Source organism: Pieris brassicae, chromosome 3 (assembly GCF_905147105.1).
Source record: "Pieris brassicae chromosome 3, ilPieBrab1.1, whole genome shotgun sequence".
In the NCBI taxonomy this organism is placed as follows: Eukaryota; Metazoa; Arthropoda; class Insecta; order Lepidoptera; family Pieridae; genus Pieris; species Pieris brassicae.
The window spans coordinates 2,274,559-2,296,474 of record NC_059667.1 but is presented as its reverse complement, the minus strand read 5'-3'; the positions used below and the strand labels follow the sequence as shown (position 1 = coordinate 2,296,474).

Sequence of the window (21,916 nt, the reverse complement as noted above, 5' to 3'; positions counted from 1 at the left end):
CGCATCACCGCACTTCCTCGTTGTATACTTTGTTGTTGTTGTTTTTTGCGACTGTTATCTGTTTTGTGAGGATCACAGTTCAGTATCTGTTTAGCTGTTTACGATTAGTTGTTGATCTTTTTGTTTTTGTTCACTTGCTTTCTGACTTTAATCCTAACATGGTAATCGTTTTAAATAGGTACAAATAATGCTACATTACCGTGTATATACATTACCGGGAAGGAGGTGATTTTTTTTAAAAATCCAACTTTGAGTTTCAATCAAACCCCTTGCACTCAGGTATGCAGATTCGAAAATTATTTTAACGGCCCTCCTACACGGTGACTCCAAGCAGCTTTACAACTTTGGATAGAAAACTGTCAACGCAAAAACATTATCTTTATTATAAGTACTGCATTGGAAATCATTCTACATTTTTGTCGATTAAGCATCCATTTGTCCGGCTTGCGTCGACACGCCTCATTGTTTTATATGTGATTGTTTTTGAAAAATGGCCTCGTCCCCCGCGATCCGCTCGAATTAAAGCACTGAATTTACTGCTCTCGTTTGCAAAACATCGCCGTTGTTGGATTTTTACAGAAAACAAATACCAATGTCCGCGTATGTTTGTTCACCGGAAAGGTCTGTGTGTTGACACTTGTACTGCTGTAGCATTGTAGTGTACGTTGTTTTTATTATATTTAAATAACGATAACGGTTTTTACGCGGTTGTTCCGTTTTTGTATTTCTGCGATTTTACATACAAGTAAATTTAAAAAGGGCTTGAGGTTGAGGTACTTCCTACTATGTTTCAAGTATAGTTTTTCTTTTAATTAAAGCCGAAATTTAACATATTTATTTAATAGTATAAGTTTTCCTTTATTAGTTTATTCATTGAACGGATTTTTTAGAGCTACAAAATGATATGAATTAGGGTGCTTCAATAAAAGAGCATACAAATTCTTTAAAGGCCGGCAACGCCCTCGCGAGCCCTCTGATACTGAGAGAGTCTATGGGCGGCGGTATCACTTAACATCAGGTGACCTACCTACTACCTACACGTTTGTACCGTTCTATAAATAAAATACCAACTATCGCTTTTATGATGTTTTAATTATAATTTGAATGAATATTATTTTTAAATGCGTATCTAAAATAAATTGGTTACAAACATTAATAAGAACCCAATAATTTAGGAGGTCGTCATTTAATGGCAGAGTAATTATAGTCGGTAATGGAGGCGGTCATCTCGCGAGGGTCACTTAAAAGCTTTCTCGACGCCGTACCGCCCCTCCGCCCCAGCGGACCCATATTTTTCGTTATTAGCGCTAATATTATTTTATACTTCGAAAGACCTTTTTGAAATGAAAACATAACACACGAAATTTTCTTTATAATTACATGCTTCAAAGGTATAATATGGATATGTTTTTGCGTTAAAGACAGTTATCAGGCCCGACACGTCAAATTGTTTGACTGGTTTTCAAGTAATGCTGATGCCGGCATCTCAGCGCGTAACCTGAAAGATTGAATCTAGGTTCGTAGGACTTTCGTATAAAAGGAAAATGATTAGACTCACGGGAATCATAGTTTGTACCCTATTCATATACCATGACTCTAGTCTAAGATTTACATGCTGTGAGCATACGTATATTATAGAGCAAAATAATCAATAATAGCTCCCTAACGGACAGTATGCGAGTATCATCTCTAACATCGTAGATTCAAACCATTGTATACTAATAGACTTTTTGTCTTTGTGCTCATTCAACACTCGCTCGTACGAAAACCGTGCATAAGTTCCACTAAGTCGACGGCGTATGTGCAAGGATCTACTTGCCTATTAGAAAATATTGGGGAATAAGTATAGAAATGTGAGGCCAAGGGTTAACGTATTAAATATTTATAAATGCAACCGTTACTTACGAAAAAGCCAACATTAGTAAGTATGTACGCGGCCTGACTGCAAATGATGTGAATGCGCGACGCGTTTTACGCGAAATAGAGTTTTAGCCATAAATCGTGATATTCAAGCGGACGTTTCCTGCCGTATATTTATATGTGGCAATCATGGAAAAACACTGCATATTTTATTACTATGTGCAGTTTTCATACTGAAATAAACCTTCACGTTAAAGTAGTTAGTAAATAATTTGTAATCTTAGAGGAAATCGGTTTTCTTATTGTTGGTAAATTTATTGATAAAATTAAATTTAATATGTAATAAATGAGAATTGTGTACAAAACTCATGTAGTTACGGTATTAGGGTCAAAAGTGAGCTTACTTGGAAAAGTTGGAAAATTACATAGATTGTCTCTCTTGGCAATTTTTATTAAATTTATTGCAGAATAATAAAATAATAAATTAAATGTAAATAACGTCAGAAGATTTTTATAACAAACGGGCAGGAAGTTCACCTGGTGTTACCTAATACCGCCCTCGTCACTCACAATTTAAGAAGGCTTACGAGTGCGTTGCCGGTCTTTTAACAATTGGTACGCTCTTTTCTTGATGGGGTAGTTCAGTTAGATTATAAGTTTATTTAGACTATGATGTAATTCGTAAATTTTTCATAATGTTTATTTTTCTTATTCAGTTAATTTAAACAGTCTTTTGCTTCAGCCTTTTATATATACCACAATAAATAACTGACTTTGTTGATTAAATAAATAATTTATTATGAAAAGCATAGTGTAATACTAAACTAAGCCATTAAGATGACGCGTTGGCATTTTACACGCCATACCTTATCTGAGTTTTTACAACTATTTAGTAATATATACAAGAAATTCCTGTCGTGATAAAACATGACAAGTTAATGAAAAATGTTTTCAAGTAATACTGAAGAAACGTGCGACATGTTGGGAATGTGCGAACAAGTTGTTTATAAGTGCAGCGTGGAGCGACACTTATTCATACACAAGTTTGTCGGGACATTTTTCATTTGAGAAAACGATAAACCGTGTATTTAGAATAGTCAAGTATTTATATACGTAAGTTCCACATTTGATATGTTTGGAAGAAGTTTTTTACGTTATTTATAAAATAATAATGTTATTATTTTGTCATAGAGTGAGTCAGCATCTTATGTTTCAATCAAGTGTATTTTATTTATATAAATGACCCGCGGCATTTAAATTTCGTATGTGCTGAAACATACCTCATAATAAAGCTATGACGTGCAAGCTTTTGAAGGCCAACATTTTACCAACTAATTGACATTTTTTTTTTAAAATGTATGTTTCCCAACGTTTAAATATTCCCTGAACTTCCACAAATATTTCAAGATCATAAACAGGCAAATCGGTCCAAGGATTCTCGAGAGACAAACGAGCGAATAAAGTTTTAAATAGATTGATAAAGCAGTAGTTAACAACTAAAACTTTGCTGTAGATACATATTCTCTCAAATCAATGTGGCTTATTAACACATACGAAGAAGTAAAAACATTTGGGGGAAATAAAACTGGAAATTGTGTCAAACTTAGCGGTGCCTACTATTAAATTTTCTTGACTATCACTTATTTTTGTCAAACTTTAATACATAGCAAAACCGGTGCACACCTTCTCAAGTTGTACTTATACTATAGCATATACATTTCTGAACGCATCTATATGAATACCAAAAGGCAATTTTTATTTATTAAAATACAAAGGACATGAATCAACTGATATAAAGCAAAAACTCACAATAATATTTTAGTGTTGAATTGATATGTTAAACTTCGTATATCATTCGATTTCGATATATAACATGTACTGTCAATATTGTCTGCGCCTTTATGTTAATCTGTACTCGAGTTTCTTCACCTGCATATACTTTGGACTTCCTAATTTAAATAAATGATTTGTAAGGTTCAATAATTGTGATAAAAATTCAATACTGTTTTTATCGTACTACGTATTGAAGCTATTACATTTGTATATTTGTTTGTCTGAAGTCACCCGAGGCGGTGCGTCTAGATTTCCCTAGACTACCCACTTTCATGGATCACTGGAGTGTTCTGTTACATAAATTGCTTTAACAATTCAATATACATCTTGGCATGAGTTATATGTCAATTAACGGCTCGACGCATTTGAAGTGTTGAAATTTCAATTGACACTTAAAGTATATTACGATCACACAATCGTTTAACAGGAATCCAATCCAAAGTACGTCTTATATGACCGTGGTATCACGATATCGCAATGTTTTGTTTTTGTCCTCACCCACGCTTTGATCACATCAGAGAAATTGAAGACAGTATAGTATCAAGTCTTAATATTAATTCATATATTTTACGTAATAAAATCAACCACAACCCTCGCTTAATTGAAACATTATAGAGCATCTCTCATTCAATATTAACTCTTATCTTATAATAAGGCTTGTTTCAACAACTAACCCCTTCACACATAATGCTTTTTGCTCGACGACTCCCTTGAGAGCCGACCCGCAAAACACGTTCTAGCCTAAGAGCTGCTGCACGTTTTGTACCTCGTTATTGTAGTTATTAGTCACGTGGGAAACGGGTTTTGGACGTCGCGTTTCCTCAAAATCTTTTCATCGTTCAAGCCTAGGTTTAGAATCATATGCTTTGAAGTACAGTGAAGATTGCTTTTTGTTTAAAGATATATAACGATTAAAAAATAATAGGTTATGTACGTTACCAAGAATGTTTTACGTATTTGATAAACACGGAGCCTGTCAACATTGTCACAATAAAGAAATGAATCCCTTTTTGTATTAAATTGCATTCTAATACGATGATAAAGACATCATTGCACTTCTTGCGTTAGTGTCATAAGTACCGCACACTTAATATGCTACTACAATCGCCGTAAAATTTCCAAGATAATAAATATGTTTCAATCATACTCTAACTTATCTATCTTGAGGTAGTTAACGATTTTAATGAGTACTGATTTTATATCTTTATGAAATCAATACTCAAAGTATCTTGTAGACGATATGAAACAATGTAAAAAAATATTTGTATCTAGCTCTTAGTCTATCGTTATTATATAATGAATTATATCTCGTATGCCACGTATTATTTGTTTATTACTACTCACGCTGTTAATGATCGCGAGATTTGAACCCAAATAAAGGGTACAAGGAAATTCTGTGTATAGGATTCTCTAAGACGTGGAAATTCATCTCCTAATTACTTTAAATGGGTATTTGTTACCCAGATTTATTTTTAAGCGTCCAATTTGCAACCTTAATATCGTGAGTTTTACTTTCCTTATTTTTATTATTCCTCTCCATTACTTTAGGATTACCATGTCTCGTGAAGCGTGTTTTGTCCTGGGCCAAATACAGCAACTCTTCCCTCCTGAAGTTTTGAAGCCATGATTTATGTGAATTTTACACATTATAATTAATTGAAGGAGGTGGTAGCAGTTATGCCGAAACATATTTTTTTTATTATCTCTTTTGTTAAGGTTTTTCGACATTCTAACTCGATTAAGAACGAACTTTCGTAAAATAACACGGGGTAACAATTATTTAACTTGGATGGAAATGATTAGAAATTATAGCATGTTCGATGCCTTCTTGCTTAGGGCAAGTGTCAAGGAATATTTGTGCGTTCTTTCACATGAAAGGAATTAATTTCTTAAACTTAACGTATTTCAGTTCAACTGTTATTTTCATTGATTGTCTTTCTTATACTATGAAAATCACATATGATCTGATTATCACAAATACGGCATGTAATGGAAGGATACCAGTGTTTAACTTTGGTATTTGCTCGTTTAAGTTCATTCATATGAAAATGGAGTTAATATGATTGTTTGCAAAACAAGTCCTGTTGCTTTTGCAATTGCTTTTTAAGTTTCCATAATTCCGATACCTCAGCACATGGAGTTGCTCTAATGCCCTTATGATCGTAGGCCGTACTTGGTCATGTCGGTATATGAGAATTATGTTATAAATAGTGCTTTTGTAAAATATAAGTACTTAGTCAATATTACGTGTTCAGTCTAATTCAGATGTTTACAAATACCGACGAGAAACGTTACACTAGCCTAATTCCTAGTCCTCGAATACTTCAGATGGCTTCAATAGTTCTTATTAAAACAGTGAAAGTTGCAATTTGGAATATTTCAAATCGATTGTACCCAATAATTACTAAATATTTGATCAAAGCCTGATATTGTGTTAAGATTATAATGTTTGATAAATTGTATTATCAAACATTATGAGATATCATGAGATATTAACCATGTAATACACGTACATACGTAAATAAATAAATAAAATGTGTAATATACGAACTTCACTAACTATCTTAAACGAAAGTATTATATTTTTGTAACAAAAAACGGTACAATTAAAATAATTAAACATAAAGGAAGGCGGAAGCCTTATCGCTTTTAACTGACCTCTTCAATTCTTAAATTATACATATCATACATTATTCACAGCAAATATCAGCAGTGTTCACCTAGTAGCTTTGGCGTGGGTCTCTAATTCCTAAGGTCGTAGGTGTAGACGCTGGCTGTGCAGACAATATGTCGAAATGCCCACTTAACTGCACCAAACATTATAGTAATGATGGTCAGCCTTCAGCCGAAGTTAGAACTAGTTATTTCATTCACTTGAATTTGGCGCCATTCGCGTTTTTACAAGTTGTCTGTGGAAGTTGGTAGGGCATGCATTGGAGTGACGCGCGATGAAATGGCGGATGACGTGTAGATTATTTAGTGCATTGTATTGTTATAAAAAGATAGATTAAAGGATATTATTGAGAAGTGGACTTTAAATGTCGTTTCTTTGTATTTTCAGGTATGGATAATTGTTATAGTTAGACAATAAGTGTTGTATTATTATAAAAGTGTGATCAAAAAACAAGAACTTTGTATTTTCCGAGAAACAATTTCATTTTGAAAATCCAAAACAATATATCTTATAAACATAAAATGATTTATTAATTTAAATTTATTTATGTCACTTACTAAGTAACAAAAATATTAGGAGGGAAACGTAACGTTGCAAGTAAAATCGATAGCGAATGTTAAATTTAAAATATTTAGATATTTTATTTTAGTTTTCATACTCATTATTAATAATTAAATATACGACATTATTAAGCAGTGCTTCTTTATATATGGATCTTCGCAGCAATTCTAATTACCAACAGGCAAACATGTTCTCTGAAGGCGATGAAGTGAAAAACATGGAAATTGAATGAGAGGGAAAGAAGCAGTGTTTTCAAAGGATTATCGTTGTCAGACTTTGAATAATCCTCTTTGATGTCTCCGTATAATTTTGGCGCAATTCCTAACGAAACTCAGCGGGATGTTTTACCAATAATTTGAAGTTTGAATTTAGAAAATATGGAGATGAATTCTTGACTTTCTGGAAATTTTAGAAACAAATATGTGATTCCGTCGTTTTAATAAAAGTACTTAATTGTTACAACATTACTCTTTCTGTAAGACAGATAGGAGGACTTTAATATAGTGTATTTAGACCGATATACTATTGACTATCTATAGGGGGATAAATATTGAATTATACAGTTACGGTATAGTTTGTATTAATGCAACAGGGAATTTTCCAGTTTAAATAGTCACTCAGCTTACCAATGTCGTGTATAGGTTTATTGCTCTGGTGCTCGGCTTTGAACCTGGCTTTTCAAATGCGGATCCCGACATCCTGGAGTTCGCATTAGACCATCAAAGGTCAACTTAACCATTATATAATGTCAACTTTAAAATTAACTTTCTCAGGAACAAACCAATACCGATAGTAACTACAAGTTATAATAATAATTAAATGGCGCTACAACCCTCAAGGATTTCATCCCTTTTTTGGTGAAGTTTATTTAATCACCGAGATCATTCTGTATGACACAGGGGCAAAGGCCAGCGTTGCGTCATACTTTTGCACGGGTGCTACTTGTGGTGACTGGTCGTACTAGAATTCGTATATGCGGTGATGTTAGTTATTTCGACTATGTATTTGCGTGCTGTTCCCACGAGAATGTAAGTGCGTGCTCCTATTTCACCATGCCTCCTGCTGATAGAGGACAAATCTTGTTTTATTATTATTTATTAACTATTAATTACTTAAGATGTCATGGTGTAATGGTTGCAGCCAACCAATTCTTGAAAGGCCGGCAACGCACTTGCGAGCCTTCTGGCAATGTGAGTGTCCATGGGCGGCGGTATCGCTTCACATCAGGTGAGCCTCTTGCCCGTTTGCCTGCTATTACATAAAAAAGCTCCTTTCAAACATTGTCTATAACAAAAACCTTGGCGATTAAAAAGAGAGAATTTATCACCAGTTGTTCTCTTCCTTTCTACGCCGTTGATTTGAGAACTGGAAGTAAATGTTAAATTAGAAGCATTATATTTCTTCTTTGACGTTCATAAGTCTACATTTTGTAACTATATTTTCATTTTGATTTTTGATTATCCTTCTGTGCGGAAGAAAGTTAATTTGTGCACATCCAGGGTTTAAAACCATGAGCTTAATGATAAGAGTAACACGCTGACGTCATTAGGATAACACAAGTTGTATTACATTGAACATACAACTTCCGATAAGTGCCTTCGAGTGTTATTAAAAGGAAATACACAAACGAGTGTCAGAATAATTCGAAAAAATACAAAGACATTCTGTATATACCAAGTCGTCAATCAAGGAAATATTAAATGCAAAGAGGAGGTTTTGCCTCGCCCGGGCATTTTATTAAAATTCCTGACACCGTCGGCTTATGTAAGTACAGGGTACCTTTGAGGCACTCACGTATTTCACGGATCTAAGGCTTTTGTCTTAAATTTTCCACGCTGTTTTGGGATATAAATAATATTTAATTTGAATCACGGACTTGAATGTTAACGGTTCGTTTTGGTTACAAATGCAAAAACATTTTATTATCAAGAGAATTTTTATTTAGTGAATCAGAAAGTCAGTATAAGATATCAAAAGTATTTATTTATTATGTTATACAATATTTGTATGTCTTTTGCCAAATTATATTTAATATAAATATAATTAAATCTAACAAAAAAATGGCCTCACCGTAGCTTTCAATAACCACTAGTTGATATAGATAACTGTTTAAAAACTTAAACTTATATGACTACACGATAAAGAAAAACACTATTTTGTTTCAAAGCCTAGCGTTAGCTATATAGAAGGTGATCAAAGTGATTCCACCACATCACTATATGTTAGTGATGTGAGTTTGACTCCTCAATATGAAGAAGTTTTTTTCATAACGGTAACATTATAACGTAATTATTATTTTACCGTAAACTCCAGAGGTGGTGTTTTCTGCCAGTTCTCAGGATAAAGTTTATTTTAGTGTTTTATTTATTTCATTATTATTAGGTTCAACTTTGTTTATGAATGTATTTATCGATTTAATTTATTGAAAGCTATATTTATAATATTAAAATTAACAACGTACCAATTCTGAAAAGGCTGACTACGTAGGTGCTCGCCTTCTGACCGCTTGTGAGTCCGTGAGGGGCAGTTTCTCTAACAAAGCTAATCACTCTGCAAACAAAAAACATAACATCATCAGTAAATGTATACCACTACTGTAAAATGAAATTCTACAAACAATGTTTGTATTTTGCGGTTCTGTCGAGTCGCCCGAAATGCTCCTTTTGTCGTTCGCTCTTCAATCTCAGTCTCAAATTACTGCCATCAATTAAGCTCTAAAGACGACCAAAACATCAGCCCACAGTATTAACTATGCACGAGACGTCAAAGTAATAAGGCGACACATTAATTTTAGCGAAGACTTTGAAGAGAGAGAATACAAATAATTTCGCCTTTTTGAAAAAAATCGATTTTTAATGCCGATGCAAAGAATTTAAAAGAAGTCTTTTAGATTTTGATTATATAGGCTGATGTGATAGTCTAATAAGAGTACATTTTCTTTACTAATGGAACATCGTTTTCTGAACTACCATTGAATTAAACCATTTCAGAAATAAGGCGTAAGAGTAGTTTAGTAATAACTTACATATTACGTATATGTACTCCATTTTAACCTTCATTATAGATCGGATATCCTAGAGTTTGAGACAAAAAAGCTCGGCGCAAAATGTTAATCATCTCCTTGCCTTAAAAAATATCAATGTAATATAAAAATTCTGTCTTATTCCTGTTTTTGTGTACAAATACTTAGAAGTCGTTTGTAACAATAAATTATATATAATAACCTAAGTTTTAAAAGCTATTTAATAAAATAATATTAAAATGTAATTAACACGGTGTAACGTACAAAATGTTTTTTAGTAACGAGAATAGTGTTAATTTATGTTTTTTTTTTATTATCAAACATTTATTACGATTTCCATACACAAAAATGACAAAGTTTTCATATGAATACTTTGGTATTCAGGCCAGAGCCGACCCTAATTACACCGGGAACTTTATGACCCCACTCTAGATACCGTCTAGTAATATCTTGTCTGCCTATATCTGTGACAAAATATTAACTTTACTAGCTTTTTTATATGATACGGTCTCACAGGACTTAAAAATCTGATTTAACGTAAATGAAACAATAATTTTAATCATAAAATAAATTAAATAATAAAAATTTATGCATTTCAGACTTTATTTAGGCAAAACTTATCTAACGCTGGTGGTGACAAAAGGTGGTGAAAACCTCCATTTATTTTATTTTGTAGAAATATTTTGTTATATTTAAATAAAATTTATTGAACTATATAATAAGTTATAATAAAACTTTCAATGTATTAAATACCTTTTTTCTAATGTTAGAAACGTAGAATAAGACGAAAGATAAAAAAAATCAAATTATTTTTATCTTGTTACACCTAAGAAGTATAACTTGTAACGCGTGTTCATAACTACACACACATGTTGTTTTTAAAGAAAATGTAGTCTTAACGTTGCTTCTAAACAATTTTTTTATAAGACCTTAAGTATTGTATTTGATTTGGAGTGGCTGATGGTTGTAAAGTAACTCCCGCAAGCTAGACCAACAAATAAATATATATTCAAGTACATGTCAGTCACTCGCATTACTTGGCCCTTTGGTATCTTGTACAGAACTGAATAATGAAATTAGATGTAATATTACTCAAGTAACATTATTTATAAGGCTTCATGTTACTTTCTGGACGTCTGTAGAATTCTGACGAGATTATATAACCCAATTATGTTATATGACAATACTGTATTTACCGTGTTTTAGTGACAAAGGAAAAACAGTAGCTCTGCATAAAATATTTTCGTACAAATACAAAAAAAAAACAAATTATATTTTTAATTTGATTTTAAAACTTTCTCAATCTACGGATTGTACAATCCCAAAAATTTACGAGTATAGTTAAAATATATCAAGTATTTTTAAAAGCCACTGTTTAAATTGGTTCTGAATTTGTTACCCGTTCATGCAATATTAATTAAAATACTTGAAATATATGGAGTTTAGCAATGTTAAAAAATATATGTTTTTATCGTTCATTATTCTTGCACCAGTTATTGGCTTTCGGCTGTAACCCATTCATTGTAGACATTTACTTGAACGATAATACATAAATTTTTGCATCGACCTGCAACTCTACTCGCGGTAATCGAATCGAAGACCCACGAACCACTAAGGCAAGCCAAAGAAACGAAATATTCGAATAGAAATATTCGAATTGAAAACTCTAAGAAATCAAATGTAACAGTTTCTACGTCGAAACAATTTCACATCTATAAATTGTATATAATTTTAAATCCGTGCTTCGATTAATAACAGAATCCCAGCAGGTAATTCCTGAACGCTTTTGCACCGGAAACCCCGCGGTTTCAATGATCTCCGGTACGTCATAATGGACACTCACGATCCAATTTACACTCCTTTCACGGAGAATTGATTTAGCGATAGAGGTCGCTTGATGAAGTAATGTTCTTTTGAAATTAAACGACGACGCTTCAAGTAAAACCTTTAACGAATTGATTGCTAAGTAATTTTACTATTGATTTAGTATTGTCTTTGGTTTATTTACCATTACTAAAAGGCAACCAAAACGTCCACTTTACTTAATAATTTAAAATCATATCCATCAAGGAGTCATTATGTAAATGTATGCTTTCTTGGAATGTTATTTATCACTATACGTTACATATTATAGGATTACAATAAATGGAACCATAGGTAGTAAATTATAAAGTGCCACGTTTTTAATCTTCTATGTTTTTGGCAATACGATCCTAGTTCAATATTAGACTATTACAAAACATTCATAATTCTATAAATCACCATACATCACATATATTATTATTCACCTTACTACGTTTTAATTACAATAATTTGATAAGAATTCTACTGAAAATTGGTTTTGAGTCCTAATTACTATCTGGGAACTGTGTTTTACTTTTTACCGTAGATTCAAAATTGTGGACACATTATATCTATTGACATTACTGAAATTAGAACCGGGTGCCCCAAAGTTTTCTGTCTGAAAACTTATTCAAGGTCGTCTGCTGCTGTGCGCCAAATTAAATTCCATCTAAGCTCGTATGACACACATAACTTGGTATAATATCTTGAAATCAAATTTACGATCTTATTATCACCCACTGTATTTTACGACTGTATAGTAAAATTTGTAGTTACTTAATTTGCATAGTATCAGGTGCTTTACTGGTTTAATAAGGTGAAACGCTTTTAATAATATTAATATTTGATACGCATTTCTCGATAATGATTAGATGAATTGACAGGGGTTCTCTAAAAAAAATTATTGGCTCTACAACCTTTTTAGTTCTGGGCCTCAGATTTCTGTATCTGTTTCATTATTATTTGTTAATCTAGTAGGCAAGTAGGTGATCAGCCTCCTGTGCTTTACACACGCCGTCGACTTTTTGGGTCTGAGGCAAGCCGGTTTCCTCACGATGTTTTCCTTTACCGTTCTAATGTTAAATGGGCATATAGACAGTCCAGTGGTGCACAGCCGGGAATCGAACCTATGACCTCAGGGATGTGAGTCGCACGCTGAAGCTACTAGGCCAACACTGCTCTAATGATATTAATAATGATATATAATTTAACAAAATATTATTTTTTAAGTATTCACTATGTTGCCAAAACTTGCTTGAACTTAACAGTTTCGAATTCAAACATCCGTATGGTTATATGACGAGGTTGGCAGCCTTGTAGACTGTCTGTAACTTTCCCGAACGATTCAATAAACGGGGCATAATGTAACTGTTTTTAAAAACTGACAAAGCGATTCCCTGACAATTGTTACAGTGAAATTTCTATTTTCAATTCACACAGCTACTTTCAAACCGTAAATGTCTTTTTCAGTTACAATGTGGCTGTTTTATAAAAGCTCTTTGTGCTCTTCTGACCGATTGCTAAAACGTGTTTTTAACTTTGTTACGTTATTCTTTAGGGATTTTACATGTTTTCATTTAATCGACTTTATAACAGATGACACTGACAGATGTTCGGTTACTTAGGTAATTATCTGTGTAACTATACAAAATATTCTTTATATTCGAGTATTTTTTTACGATGCGCGCACACCGTTACGAAAAACCGGCACTCTGAAGTTAACATAGTCAACATTATAAAATAAAAAAATGACCATTTCTTTAATTATGTAGAATATATGTTTGTGATATTTAAATAAACTTTATTTAATGTCGTTTTTTCGTACGTAGATTAAAATTGATGAAAAGATTTTTATCTTGTTACGCCAAAGAAATACATCTAATGCTTCCCTAAACTACTGGATACACGTACATTTACGCATATTTCTACGTTTCTACTATATTAACGCAATACGACGAAAAGGGTATATCTCACCCTCCAAATCGCATCTCTTATCTTCTAATAATTAGAAGTCTTTTGTTAAAAATAATCAGGACTTTCCAGCACCCTTCACTCTATTGTAGAGGCCCAGGTAACAGAATCCTTTGTGTGCATAATCATATTCCCCTTAACTGCCGCCATTTTGTTTCGTAAAAAGGATTTACTATCTTTATTAGGGAAAGAAATTTGGCACACAATTAAAAACAATTTAGTACATTTTGCATAATAATTTTGAATAAATAATAATGTCATTATATTTTTTGATTATTATTATACTATGTAGGTTAGGAATATTGTAAATTCATCAACCATATCTTTGTTTCTTTAATACTTTATATCCTATACATACAAATATTCACGCGAGTGAGGAAATACTACCAGGAGTAAAGATATTTTTATATATTTATTTATACTTCGTAATATACATAATTATACAAATAAAGAAAACAAAAAGTAAGTAGGTTACATAAGTTCTTAGGCAACAGGCAGTCTTATCGGTAACAAGCGATTTACTCCAGTCAACCCTTATATGGAACAATAAAAACAAGAAACACCTACAGAAATTAAATTATAAGAAGTGCATAATTAATTAACACGAAACTCGAAAGAAAATGCAACTAGTAATTAAAATTAAATAAAATCCAAAGAATAATATGTATAAATAGACATTTATAAGCTCTGCTAAAGGTTAACACTACACGGCAAACTGTCACAGGGAGCAAACTATTTTGAATATTAAATTTAATAGAAAATTAACTACTTATGTACACGTATTATTAGAAACGAATGTCTCTCATGCCAAAAAGGAATGGAAAGAAGCATGTAACACTGAAACATCGAAAAAGAACAGAAGAGGTAAGATCAGCGACCAAAGTAGAGAAGATCATAAATAAAATAAAGCAATTGAAATGGCGCTGGACCGGGCACAAGACGAGAGATAACACGTTAAAATGGACAAAAATAATGATACAATGGCAACCACGCGATGGAAAAAGGGAAAAGAGGAAGACAGAGCAAGATATGGGCAGACGATATAAAGAGAATAGGAGGCACAACTTGGACAAGAATAGCTAACATCAGAAAATTATGGAAGCAGCTGGAAGAGGCCTGTGTCACAGGACACGCTGATGACCAAAACGGGTCAAGTGCCGTATTAGATTAAGTTTTATCTATATATTAAAATTAAGTTTTTTTTTATTTAACTTAAATCAGTCTTAATATATATTATTATACTTGGTGTCAGCAATAAAAGTTTAGTAATAATAATGTCTGTCTGGCAATTAAAAACATACAAGTATTTTTTAAATTGATATTAATCCATCAATTATTAAATTAACCGTGGTTTTTATTATATTGACAGTTAATTTAAGTTGTGAAGACAGTACCAAATTGTCGGGATAATATTTAGTTTTAACGATTTTCCTATCCTGATTGCGGGTCAATTTATTACCAGAGATCTTATTTTAGACGAATTAATTATGTGTTTTTTAATTGAAATATGAATAATTTTGCCTTTTCATTATAAATATAACGACGTTTCGAGACATTATATCTTCTATGTATAATTCGTTTGTATATCCGCTAAATAATTATATTATAAGAACTAAGAATTGTTTTTCGTTTCAGGATCGACCCCTCGCACACAATGCAACCGCACGCGTGTTTCATAGTAACCAGAGTCTCGTACTGCAGAAGGTGACGAGGTATAGCAGTGGAAGATACGCCTGCTCTGCACTCAATGCTGAGGGGGAGACTGTCTCCAATGAGCTGCATTTTAGAGTAAAATGTATGTTCAGTTCAATATTTATAAGGAATTGAGTGAAAGTTTTGGTCTCTTTCTGTCAAATTTTATTTAGGCTTTGATAAAAAGAGATGGATAAGTATTACTACTAGGCTGCATTTTTTATGAATAAGGAGGCAATTGTAAATAGATTCTTTTGAATTATAAGGTTTTTAATGCAGTTACGTTTATAACTTCGTGACTTAGATAGAACTCATGGATCAGATGGCCGGCAAAACAATATTTTTTTTAATGTAAAGCAACCGTCGATTGTGAAGTCACAGCTTTTTTGCTTGTCCGAGGGAGTTGCGATGGAGCTAAAGTGTCCACACAAGTAGCATTCCATACCTAAGCCTGTTCCATCTTCCAAGTGATCAACGACATCCCATGTGGCCTCTTGTCATCGTTCATCACATTATTAATATATATTATTAGATTCTCAAACTAATGTTAATTATAATGTTTCACTGAAATAATCATTAATTGAATAATATTATTTTAACTAACGTAGTATATTTTGTCGATTGTTAAAAATTTATACATACATACATTGCCGCCAAAAAAAACGAGAATAAATTAGACATAGACATAACATTTATTACTAACGTAACACACCAAATATAATGAAGAATCTTTATAGAACTAATGCCAACTGGCGCTGGCAGTACGCTGAGGAGCACACTGTTTCACAGCACTGGTCATTATACTAGAAATCACAACCGCTAGTTTGTGGTTCAGTCGCAGAAAAATAAAAATAATGTATTAATAATAATACTTAATAGAAAAAATAAGCAGTGTAAGTTATAGTCTTGTGTAAAAGTATACAGTAAATAAAAAAAATATTATTGTCAAGAAATAGATAAATAAATATTTTTTGGCGGATTTTAGATTAAGTGGTATTTGTTGAGTAACTAGATGTCCTTTTAATTATATGAATCTTCCTTTACCTTGAGCATTAAACCAGGAAAATACTTTCAGCTTAATATATTAGTAATATACGCAACACTATACTTCCACTGAAACTAGTTCATATTATTCGATGCAGCTTTAAAGCGAAATTCCGTAAATTACACGAATACGTTCCGCTCGTCGCGTACAATCGCAGAATTTCATTCCCAAGGTCTGTTTTGAATAGAAAAAGCCCGGTTCATTTCAATCTAAGAGCTCATTCGAAACAATCAGTGCGAACGAACAATGCTTTCGCGCCACGAAAATTAATTAATAATGGCCACTCTGCTGAAATTAAGACCTGGAGGAATGATTGCGTGGAGACTGTGATGTTCTATATTCAAAATTATTAGTTTACTGAAGTATTTGGTATACCACGTATATGTGGAATGTTAGCAAAGTATGTGTGCTGTTAACCCTATAGCCGGGCGTGCACCAATTAATTGATCTAATTATCGTTTACATTTTATTTATCCTTATATATAATAGCCTGAGAAAGACGACTAATCACGTCGAAATTCATTACATTATTCACGCACGGAAGTTGGACTAAAAGTCACGTTTATCTTACCCAATGATACTATTAATATAAATTCGCTATTAATATTAATTACCAAATAAAATGCCAGGTCTTTTATAGATGCTTTAGAAATGTACAAATGTAACGCTCACGTAGTAAAGAGCACTGAAGATAGAGTTTGAACGTCGAGAAATTTGATATTAACTTAATTGAATCGTGGAGTATTGCGTTTATTGGAATTTCAAGTTGTGATTCTCTGTTCTAATTAGGCTGATGAAACGCCCACACGATCTTTGAAATGCCAATCATTGCTTTATTGCTTAACAAGTGAGAATGTGTTTACATTAGTCACCCATAAGTAGAACGAAAGGAATAATAATTTGATGTAACAAATACAACAGTTTTTATTCGCCTTGGATGAGTTTCTCGGAGCCCCGCCCTACACTTAAGAGTTTCTTGTTAATTAACTCTTAGTGACTACTCAAGCGACTCCGATACGTTTCCCCGTTTATTCGTGTCAATGAAATAATTATATAATCTGAGGTGAATCTGTGGAAGCAGCAGCAGTGTTGGCCTAGTTGTTTCAGCGTGCGACTCATCCCTGAGGCCGTAGGTTCGATCCCCGGCTGTGCACCAATGGATTTTATTTCTATGTACCCATTTAACATTAGCTCGAATGGTGAAGGAAAATGTCGTGAGGATACCGGCTTACCTACAGCTACAGATACAGACCCAAAAATTCGACGGCGTGCGTCAGGCACAGAAGTCTGATCACCTACTTGCCTATTCGATTAGATTAAAATCATGAAACAGGTACATAAATCTGAAGCCCAGACCTAAAAAGATTATAGCGCCATTAATTTTTTTGAATCTGTGGAAGGCGTAAACCATGTTCTACTGGGTACTTTGCTTTTTAAAATCTGTATAAAGTTTATTAGGCCAAAAACGTCTCGAGTTGCCCAATCAAAAAAAAGCCTCGAGTGCAAATAATACCATTTCAGTCTTGCGCAAAAAGTGTAAATAAAATGTCAACACATTATCCCTTAGTGCACAGCAAGGGTGCACTACGACCCTCGTGAATGTCTCACGCTGAAGCCCCTAGTACTGCTCGTCATTATTTGTTCTTGTTTGTTTATATTTACGGTTAAAAAGGTACCTTTTGTGACGTAAATTTATTAAATCGCTATAGAAACAGCCCAGTTCAATTTTGATTTTACAACCGGTAGAAATAAGAGGCTCAGGTGACTGCGATCGTTACGTTACAGTATCTGTTGTAGTTGGATGAATTTTTACATTGTACGACTTAGTATACGATATTTTTAAATTAATAATGCTATGTTATTATGTATCACATTACACATAAAACATGTCATGGTTTAAAATAACTATAGAATAATAATATAGATACAAAATACATATAAATTTAAAATGTATTGGGTTTTTAATAATCGATCAATACTAATACATATCTAAATATACAATATAAGAATATTTCCTCCAACTTCGATTGTGTTTCTTGGAGTAGGGACTCATGGGCTGTGGAGTTCAAGTATACAGGCGCTAATTAAAGGTGTAAGTTGGCGCCTGGTAGATAGTACTGGTGACCCCAAAGCTGGTGCTTTCTCGCTCAACGAATAAGTTTCGTAATACAGCGAGGAAATGCAGCCTGTGTACACTGTGACTGGGGCGAAACTTTTTAAATTTGTTTGAATTTTTAATTATTTACCCCTTCACGGGTAAAGGGTTCCTCCAGCTTTTTCCAAATTTCTCTATGTATGCTTTCTTCTGTATATACGGTTCCTACAGTGGTTCTTTCTAAACCTTTTATCCACCTTATTAAATACATATAAACGCGAATGACCATGAAATGTCTTGTCCTTTATAACAATCTGCTTAGCGAGACTAGCTGAGAGATTAGCTAGCTGCTAGAGAAATTTAGTTTTATGTAATACTAATCCAAAATAAATTCTCCTTTTTATTTTTTAGAAGATTCTATTGTATACGTATATACTTAAATCTTCTGAAACAACTAAAAAACTAATTATATATACGATATCGTATCGTAACGGGTAAATTTCTTATACCCCAAATCGTGAGATGGGATGAAACAAGATGGGAATTTTTAATGGGCCCATGCCGGAAAATGTTGCAATAAATTCTACCAACACGAGAAAATTGTTTTGGAATGAAGTTTCCGCGATGTGACATCGTCCTTTTTTTAACCAATTATCAGTGCAAGACGATTGCTTTATTGGGTTACTTTTTATATGGAACTGGAAGAAAACGTAGACTCGAGACTTTATAAGATGGCCGATGGACCGCCCATTGGCACTTACATTAGATGTACAATAAACACTTATTTCTATCACAAAAGCTTACAAAAAAAAACTCAGTGTTACAATAACCTCTGTGTCGATTACGTGATCATTTTTAGGCAATAAGGTGATCAGCCATCTGTGCCTGACACACGCTGTAACTTTTTAGACCTATGGCGGTCTCCTCACGATGTTTTTCTTATCAGTATGAGCGAGTGTTTATTGTAGACATAGAAAAATGAATTGGTGCACAGCCGTAATTCGAATGCACAACCTCAGGATTGAGAGTCAAAAAAGTAGCCAGAACATGTAAAAGTCTTACCCCTAAAAGCAGTTTCCTCCGCAAAACCCAGACGGAGTTTAACTAAAACTTTAGTAATATAGTAAAATTAACGAAGTATAAAACAAATATAACAAACGTTACTTCTTAGCACTGTCAAAATTCCTGAAAGATTCTAAAGGTAGTGACATAAGTAGAACGATAGGAATAATAATTTTATCAAAAGATGGATGCAGCTAGATTTCTAATGTGAACACGAGCAGCGTAGTAAAAGAAATATCGTCATATAATCTAAGGTGAATCTGAAAGGCGTCAGTTGAACATGAGAACTTTGCTTTTGGAAGAACCGGTTAGATATTTAACTAATTTGGCTATTAATTATAAAGTATTAAGTGACATCTTCATAGCTGAGTAGACGAAAACTTTTACTTACAGTTTCCTTTCTTACACTGCTAATTGCGCATGAAGAAGGATAATTTCAAAGTCACTTGCTAGGCTGTATAATGGTTCAACGACATACATTTATCTGTAACGATGACAAAGATTTACGAAATTCAGTGCCGGCAGTCTACTCTTTTTTAAATTTGTTTTACAAAATGTTTCTAAGTGTGATTTTCCACATCTTAAAGTAATATTTGAATAAAAATTAATCGCAAAATATATTGTTATGCGCCAATCTCGCAATGAAAAAAAATTGTTAGTAACGAATAGTTATTCGTAAAAAACTAATAGTATCTATGGGAAAGTATAGAAAATTGTTCCAAATGTTGGTATGTAGCTGTATGTAGCGTAGGTTATGTAAAAAAATAAGGCGAAATTCGAGCTGCACGAGAGCATCTAGTGATTTATAATAACAAAAAAAACTTACGAATTCGCGCGCCTGTTCTAATAATCGTAACTTTCTACGAAACAAATACGTGTGAACGCAATCAAGTAAGTGCATTTTCTTGTTCATCGCTAAAACAAAGAAAAGTGAAAATAGAACAATGAAATTTTATTAAAGAATTCCTCTCATTTGAAAAGCATTCACCTTTTTCAAAAACATACATACGTAATTAATTCAAGCATCAGTTAAAAGCTTTTTAAAATATAATTTCACGAATCAGTGATATTTGTTTTAATCTATCGCAAATTTTATCCATTAAACCGCATAACATTTTGCATTAAATTCAAAAAGATATAGCTTTATTGGATGCTTTTAGTTCATGAAAATGTATTATTCATAATTTATGTATATACAATGCCGGCTTAGTGACTGAGGTCCTCCTGTTTGTTTCATCTGTGAACGTCTTTTGGTGAAGGAAAACATCGTAAGGAAACCGAATTCAAAAGTTAAATAATATGTCCTAAATAAAACATGCCTAAAAATAAAATATTAAATAATTTTTTTTTACTAATATAGGATAACTTTTTTTTGATAACGTTTTATTACTACATTTTCCCTAAGTAGCATAGACTGGTCTTTTTTATATAAAGGACAGGGGACAAACGGGCAAGAGGCTAACATGCTAAGATACTGCCACCCATCGACACTCAATGCCAGAGTGCTAACAAGTGCGCTGCCGGCCTTTTAAAGAATTGGTACGCTCTTTTCTTGAAGGACCCTTAAGTCGTACGGTTTGGAAATATTTCAGAGGGCATCTTAGCCTTTATTTCAATTAATGTTAAACAAACCGGGACAGACTAGATAATAAAATAATTTCGTAATATTTAGCCAAGTGATGTAATCGAAGTAAATAACTCGTAGCAAGAGCTACTTGAACCGTATAGAATTTCAAAGCTGGAATGTGTCCCATTTATCTCACAAAGTCCCATACATAACCGACTACTGACCATTCGCGTGTTACAAGGGACGGCTCCACTTAATGCATTTCACCTTCGATTCCACTCAAACCTTACCCCTCATTTCTATCAAATTGCTCTACAACACACCGAAATACCTTACTTATGTTTGCTTTAGACACGCTAAAAGAACCCTTGTGGCTAAAGTTATAACGGCCAAAGCAGCTTGTATATATTCTGACAGTCGAGTTTCAGATACTATCTGGCCCACCTCAATCGTGATGTCTCCGTTTCAATCTTCGGAAAGCGAACTATTACAGAGATAGTTCTATTGCGAGATTGGAATACGATAATGTTTTCTCATTTACACGGCATATTGAAAACGATATTGCGACTTGTGTCAAGTTATCTAGTTGTATATTATTTGTGATTGACAGGCTTGGAAATATACAGAGAATATAAAAAGAAAAGTCAAAATTGCCCTAGAGTAGAGCATCAACAATAGAAAAATTAATAAAA

General features: G+C 33.1%; 1 protein-coding gene across 1 annotated transcript in view; it reads left to right on the top strand.

Moving 5' to 3' along the window:
- The window catches only part of LOC123707498 (nephrin), a 354,939-nt gene that overhangs the window by 262,987 nt on the left and 70,036 nt on the right, over nucleotides 1-21,916 (top strand). The window contains exon 10 of the mRNA XM_045657591.1: nucleotides 15,399-15,558. Within this exon, the coding sequence (XP_045513547.1) occupies nucleotides 15,399-15,558 (160 nt within the window). The remainder of the gene's footprint in view (nucleotides 1-15,398; nucleotides 15,559-21,916) is intronic.